Source organism: Aotus nancymaae, unplaced genomic scaffold (genome assembly GCF_030222135.1).
Source record: "Aotus nancymaae isolate 86718 unplaced genomic scaffold, 86718_ANA_hifiasm-v0.15.2.pri h1tg000021l, whole genome shotgun sequence".
NCBI classification, from domain to species: Eukaryota; Metazoa; Chordata; class Mammalia; order Primates; family Aotidae; genus Aotus; species Aotus nancymaae.
This window is the reverse complement of record NW_026988433.1, coordinates 10,371,583-10,379,032: the sequence shown is the minus strand read 5'-3', so window position 1 is coordinate 10,379,032 and position 7,450 is coordinate 10,371,583. Positions and strand designations below refer to the sequence as shown.

At 47.8% G+C, this 7,450-nt stretch overlaps 1 protein-coding gene across 1 annotated transcript; it reads right to left on the bottom strand.

Annotated features, from left to right (window-relative positions):
- Positions 1–4,365: 4,365 nt before the first annotated feature.
- Positions 4,366–6,423, bottom strand: HCAR2 (hydroxycarboxylic acid receptor 2). Its single transcript, XM_012447190.2, has one exon. It carries the CDS (start codon positions 6,344–6,346, stop codon positions 5,255–5,257), a length of 1,092 nt encoding a protein of 363 aa, XP_012302613.2. The 5' UTR covers positions 6,347–6,423; the 3' UTR covers positions 4,366–5,254.
- Between the last annotated feature and the right edge of the window lie 1,027 nt (positions 6,424–7,450).

The following is a 7,450-nucleotide window of genomic DNA, read 5'->3' as shown; positions in this document are numbered from 1 at the left end:
GATTTTAGGTTTTGCAACAGTGATGTTATTCCCAGGAGCAATTTGGGAAGGTGCAGAATCTTGCAGCCAGAGGCTGCATGGCTTCTAAACCATAATTTCTAATCTTGTAGCTAATGTGTTAGTCCTGCAAAGGCACTCTAGTCTTCAGGCAGGAAGGGGGTTTGTTTTGGGAAAGGGCTGTTACTGTCTTTGATTCAAAGTTAAACTACAAATAACTTCTTCCCAAAGTTAGTTTGGCCTGTACCCAGTAAGGAACGAGGACACCTTGGAGGTTAGAAGCAAGATGAAGTCAGGTCAGATCTATTTTGCATCATAATTTTCTCAGTTATATTTTTTGCAAAGGTGGTTTCACCCTCACTCCAGGTGAGGCATCGTGGGGCAAGTAAGAGAATGAACCTGGAAAGGGAAAGGGGCTCAAAGAATCAGAAATGAACGTGATCTTGCACCCCTGATTTTATGGCTCTAGACTTAGGGATAATCTCTTGATGTTGGAAAGGGATTTTTGGGAACAGTGTGAGGAAGTCCTGCTCTACAAAGCAGAGAGTGAACTCATGAATCTCGTGACCCCAAGAAGTGGCAGCCCCCAAAATAAAGAAACAGCTGCAAGACAGGTTTAAAGGCGGTAACGCAAAATAGATGCATGTATGATTATGACCACCTTTTCCAACACATAGACACGTAGACAGATGTACATACATAAATTCTCTCTTCCTCTTCCTCTCCTTTCACACACACACAAACACATACACAGCAAATGTAGAAGATACTTTCCTTTTTTTATTTTTTGTGACAGAGTCTCACTCTGTTGCCCAGGCTGGAGTGCAGTGGCGTGATCTCAGCTCACTGCAACCTCCGCCTCCCTGCTTCAAGTGATTCTCCTGCTTCAGTCTCCAGAGTAGCTGGGATTACAGGCGAGCGCCACCACATCTGACTAATTTTTTTTGTATTTTTAGTAGAGATGGGGTTTCAACATGTTGGGCAGGCTGGTCTCGAACTCCTGACCTCATGATCCACCTGCCTTGGCCTCCCAAAGTGCTGGGATTACAGGCATAAATCACCACACCTAGCTAGAAGATACTTTCCAGTGGCTCAGCCTAAGTATCAGAATCTCCCTCCCTCCCTTCCTTTCCTTTTTCTTTTCCTTTCCCTTCCTTCCTTCCTTATTTCCTTTTTCTTTCTTCTTTCTTTCCTTTTTCTCTTTTCTTTCTCCTCTCTCTTCCTCTTTCTTTCTTCTCTTTCTTTCCTTTTCCTTTCTTCCCTTCCCTTCCCTTTCCTTCACTTCCCCTCCCATCACCTCCCCTTCCCTCCCTTCCCCTCCCCTTCCCTCCCCTTCTCTTCCCTTCCCTCAGCCCACCGCTCCATGTTGCCCTGGCTGGAGGGCAGTGGCCTGATCATAGCTCGCTGTAGACTCAAACTCCTAGGCATAAGTGATCCTCCCACCACAGCCTGTCAAGTAGCTAGGACTGCATGTGTGTGTGCCACCATGCCTGGCCAAATTTTTTTAATTTTTTATACAGAGGAATCTTGCTATGTTGCCCAGGCTGGTCTTGAACTCCTGGGCTCACGTGATCCACCCGCTTTGGTCTCCCAATGTGCTGGATTACAGGGGTAAGCCACTGTGGCCTGGTGTGTGTTCTTACAATCTGTGGTTCCATGCACAAGTACACGGATGTACATATTTTAAAAGAAAACGGAGATCATATTCTGTTTAGAAACTTTTTCATTTAACAGAGTGTGATCTTTGTCTCAAGCCTTTCACTGTACGGCAGGCCCCACGCTCATCCTGCTGGCCGCATTGCTCCTCACTATAGTAGGTTAAGTTCTGATTCCCAAAAGCTATGTTCACCTGAAACCTTAGAATGTGACCTTATTTGGAATAAGGGTCTTCGTAGGTATAACTAAGGTAAAGATCTCAAGATGAGAGCATCCTGGATTAGGGTGGGTCATAAAGACAGGCATCTTTATGGCCGAGCATGCTGGATCACAACTGTAATCCCAGCACTTTGGGAGGCTGAGGCGGGCGGATCACTTGAAGTCAGGAGTTCAAGACCAGCCTGGCCAACATGGCGAAACCCTCCCTCTACTAAAAATACAAAAATTAGCCAGGTGCGGTGGCAGGTGCCTGAAATCCTAGCTACGCAAGAGGCTGAGGCAGGAGGATTGCTTGAGCCCGAGAGGCCGAGGTTGCGGTGAGCCAAGATTATGCCATTGCACTCCAACCTGGATGACAGAGCAATACTCTGCCTCAAAAACAGACCAAAAAAAAAAAAAAAAAAAGCTAGGTGTCTATAAGAAGAGGAGAGGATGCAGAGGGGACTGCCGTGTGGAGATAGAGGCAGAGATTGGAGTGAAGCGTCTGCAAGCCGAGGAACGTCCAACAGTGCCCGCCGTCTCCTGAAGCTCGGAGTGGGGCAGGAAACAGGTTTTCCCTTAGCCTCCAGACGGAAGCAGCCCTGCCAGCACCTTCATTCTGCCCTTCTAGCTTCTGATCTGTGAGAGAACACATTTCCATTGTTCCAAGCCACCCAGCCACAGGAAATGAACACGCTCTCACCAACCTGATTCTCACCTCGGGGCCTTTGCGCCTACCATTCCCTCTGCGAGGCGTGTCTTCCCCCCAGACTTTTGCATTGCTTCCTCTGTTTAGTCATTCATGGCTCAGCTCAAGGTCAATGCCTCATAGAAGCCATCCCAGTCACCCCAGCCCCAGTTACTTTCTATCCCCATTGTCCCATTCCACCAGAGTCGTGACACCCATACCCATCCCAAGGCCCCTTTTCACTCCTGCCTGCTCCTCACCTCAAAAGGCAGCTTGATGAGGACTGTGGCTGCCTTGTTCTTTGTTCTATCTCCACCACCCAGAACAGCACCTGGCACACAGTTGGTGCTTAATACATAAAACTGACGGAATGGGGCCGGGTGCAGTGGCTCACACCTGTAAACCCAGCACTTTGGGAGGCTGAGGTGGGCAGATCACCTAAAAGTCAGGAGTTAGAGACCAGCCTGGGCAAGATGGTGAAACCCTGTCTCTACTGAAAATACAAAAATTAGCCAGGCATGGTGGTGCACGCCTGTAATCCCAGCTACTCAGGAGGCTCAGGTGGGAGAATCGCTTGAACCCAGGAGGTGGAGGCTGCAGTGAGCCAAGATCACATCACTGTACTCCAGCCAGGGTGACGGAGCGAGACTCCTCTGTCTCAAAAAACAAAAAACTGATGGAATGCCTGAATCAGTGAATGACTGAGTTGTAGAGGTCCGAATACTCCCAACCGCCTCATCTCCTGGAAGAATCGGAGATTCACAACTCGGCTTCCCACTGACTCATGCCTCCGAGGCTGGGGGAATCCCTACGTTCCTCTGAGCTCATCCCTGACAGCTCTTCCTCTTTAAGGTGATCCTTGCTTTTGGCTTGTTACTTCTACATGTTGCTTGGTGATACAGACAAGCAAACTGCTCTGAAAGCACGCAAGTAATTCCAGAGCGTCCACCTTTCTTCACTGACTGCCATTCACCCAGAGCTGGGAGCCTGTCTCTTATCTGTGTTCATGTCAGGAAGTTGAAGCAAGCCTTGTCTTGCCAAAGAATCAAGGAGTGACAGAGTTGGAAATGAAAGCGTAACAGAAACTTGGACTGATCACAGACTCAAACCAGTACATCTCCTTTTCTTCTTCGAATTGGGAACTGAAACCATTCCATAGGAAGCTCACTCTTCCCCCTCCTACGGAAAAATATTCGTCTGGCTTGATTCCCTTTTCATATTATTATTATTATTATTATTTGAGATGACATCTTGCTCTGTCACCCAGGCTGGAGTGCAGGGGCACCATTTTGGCTCACTGCAACCTCCGCCTCCCGGGTTCAAGCAATTCTCCCTCCCCCAGCCTCCCCAGTAGCTGGGACTACAGGCACCCACCACCACGCCCAGCTAATTTTTCTTGTATTTTTACTAGAAACGGGGTTTCACCATGTTGGCCAGGCTGATCTCAAACTCCTGACTTCAGGTGACCCGCCTGTCTCAGCCCCCACAAAGTGCTGGGATTACAGGTGTGAGCCACCGCGCCCGGCCTTTTAATGCACAAATAGTAACAGCAGTGTTCACCAAACTCATATAAAACGTTGCTCTTGCAGTCAGATCTGTACGATCCTTCCAAATTATTTTTAATCCCAGCTCTTTCTTTGTCCAGACACAGGTGTAATTTCTGCTCAGTTGTTTCATGATGTCACTGAGTGTGTGTGTGTCTTTCTTACTTTGCGGTGTAGCGTAGTTTTCTACCAGGACATAGTTAACAACCCATAAAGGTCTCTGCTTAAGTAAGAAGTCCATTTCTGTGAACCATAACCCAGACATAGCAACACCAGACTGTGTCTCCTATCAAAATTTATTGAAATGGTAGATTTATGGGAAGTACAGAAACACAAGCACATGAAGCGGGAGGAATTACCCCCCTCCAGGATTCCTCCAACCATTGGGCAGCAGCATATTGCCCTGTTGGTGGTAAAAGTAAACAGAGGTGGGAAACAGCTTTCTTTCCTGAAGCCCTTTTAACTGCTCAGCCCTCCAATTAGTATAAACAAGAGACGAATGGAGCAGCAATGCCATTTCCTTTCCTTTCATAATACTGTTTAGCTCAGTCCCTTCTGGGGCTAATCCCCTGTTACACCCACTGGAAACACAGATATTAACCCAAGCATGTGAGTCTCTTCACTGAGTCCATTTCTGCTAATGCTTGGCTGAAAGATGAATTGGTCCACGGAAGCCAGGTGACCTACTATTGGCTTGTTTAATGATGCCTGGGCTCCCTCCAGGAGCAACATAACTCCCTCCAATCTCAGCTCCCCTTATCCCTGCTAGAACCCACAGGCAGGCTAGATATCACCCCAGGAGCTGAGAACCCTCCCAGTCTCAGGCAGGTGAGGGAAGAAGGCCAACAAGTCACAAGTGGATCTCTGGCTCCAACTCTGCTCAGCAGAGATGCTGCCAATTTGCCCATCTTTGGTCCTGCAAGCATGAGAGATCAAGCAAAAGTTTCAAATGCTTAGAAGCTTTACTCTCTGTTCCCCCAAGATTCCTGCGGTCACACCTTGTAACCAGCCTCCCACTCATCTGCCGCAGTTTCCCTAAATCGGATTCTCTGAATCTGGAAGTTCCAGGAAACCTTAGGCCGAGTCCAGTGACGCCACTCGATGCAGCAGCCCACCTGTTTCTCCTGAGATCCTGGTTCTTGGTGACAATGCCCCTTCTTAGCATGGTTATTTAACGAGACGTTGGGCCCAGATAAGAGGGGCTCCACGGCTCTCCGGAGTCAGCCATTAAGGCCTCTGGAGCACCTCTGGTTGTGGTCGGATCGCCCGTGAGCTCCACGCTGGTGCTGCGGTTATTATCTGGTTCACCTGTCGTCGTCCTCCGGAGGCAGCGGTTGATCAAAGTGGAGAAGAAGTTGGGAAAGGATGGGCTGGAGAAGTAGTACACCACGGGGTCCAGCATGCTGTTCATGTAGGTGAAGCTGAGAGTGATGAAGAACGCCAGGTCCACCGAGCGGTACACTTCACAATTCTGTGTGCCCAAAGTGTGCAGGAGCCAGTAGATGCGGATCCGCACAGCCACGCTGGGAAGGAAGCAGATGACAAAGACGATGGCCACCACTGTGATGAAGGTGATGGCTCTCTTGATCTTGGCGTGCCGATCCATTTGTCTCTGCCGCAGGCTCCAGATAATTCTGGCTGAGCAGAAAAGGATGATGCCCAGGGGCAGAAAGAACTCCAGGAGGAACATGACTTCGTGCCACCGGAAGTTCTGGCAGATGCTGAAGCTGCTGCACAGATATGCATTGCCGTTCTGGATCAGCATCTTCTTGTACAGGAGGTGGACTGTCAGGCCAATAGTGATCCCCCACAGAAGGCAAGAGATGATGGCTGCTGTCCGATTGGAGATCTTGTTGAGGGCGTGGTGGGGATGGACCACCCGGAAATACCTGTCCACCGCCACCACCGTGAGGAAGATGATGCTGCCCTGGCGGTTCATGGCCAACATGAAGAGCATCAGCCGGCAAGGGATATCCCCAAACTTCCAGTCCCAACGCCTCACATAGTTGTCCATCAGGAACGGCAGGCAGATGATCAGGAGAAAGTCAGCCACCGCCAGGTTGAACAGGAAAATCCGGCTGGATTTCCAGGACTTGAGGTGGAAACAGAAAATCCACAGGGCAAGGCCATTGCCCAGAAGCCCAAAGATAAACTCCAGCCCCAACACCGGCGGCAACACATTGGAAATAAACTTATCTCGGAACACACAGCAGTTCTTCTTGTCTATTTCCAGAAAGTGATCCTGCGCGTACTGCCGACTCATGACTGCAGCTAGTTGGTCTGATGGAGCGCCTCGCCGGGCGAATGCTCCAGCAAGGAGGCGTGTGTCTGAGTGGTGAATGTGTGGTTCCACCGCCTGCCTTTATGTCATGTCAGGGTGTTGAAATAGATGACTGAATGGTTACCAGGAAACTACGAAATCCCTTAAAAAAAAAAAAAAAAGCCAGCAAGGCTCTTATGCAACCTTCTGTTTGCATAAACAAGTAATAAAAATCCCCTGGGCAGACAGGAACCCACGAAATTTGTTAAATGTAAAGGATAAGTTTAGGCAAGCCGACTGTCATTTGAAAATTACTGAAACATGAAGGACATCCCTTTGGAAGGCTGGGTGCCTGTATGCTAATTGAGTACTCAACATTGCAGAATTAATTCACCATCATTTGCTTGGCTTACATAATAAAACAACAGCAATAGCAATAATAATTTTCTGTGTCTAACAGTGAGGTTTTCCAGAAACGCTAAGAATTAGCATGAAAAATGAACAGGCCTATGACATAAACAGGAGCAGACGTATGATTTCTTTGGAAGTGTTGAGAAGACAGTAGTCACCAGTTTGATGACGGACAGGTTGAATTTGACCACTTTTCCTGTGCCCCCTCTCTGTACAAACACGGATTGCTTTTGCACACCAGAACTCTGCCATGTGTCTCCAGTTAGGAAAAAAAAAAAAAGCCTGCTTGAAGTATATTTCATAAGATGTTTAAAAACTTGAGCCCAGTTTCAGTGGCATGTTAAAATAAGTTGGGTTTTTTGTTTGTTTATATTAGATTTTGATACGCTTCTGTGCTCAAGTGATTTATTTTTAAGTATGTGATTTTTTTTTGTGCAAAGTTTGTGCTACCGATTTGTTTTCCTGTGTCGTTCTTCATGAAGAGGGGTACCTTAGGATACAGCACGGGCTTAGTACCCCATAAGCTCACTGTTCTAGATGGCCCAGGAAACTGGTCAGTAACAAACTTGGCCGCAGGTCCCTGAAACAAACAAAAAAACTGGATGAGGTCTCTAACTTGTTTTATGTCCTTGGGAGCTTAGTATGTGATTTTTTTTTTAATGAACTTTATTTTTTAGGGTAGTTTTAGGTTCACAG

Bases quoted from the DNA above. Each gene is read 5' to 3' on its own strand.
- HCAR2 (XM_012447190.2), bottom strand. From the start codon at position 6,346: ATGAGTCGGCAGTACGCGCAGGATCACTTTCTGGAAATAGACAAGAAG.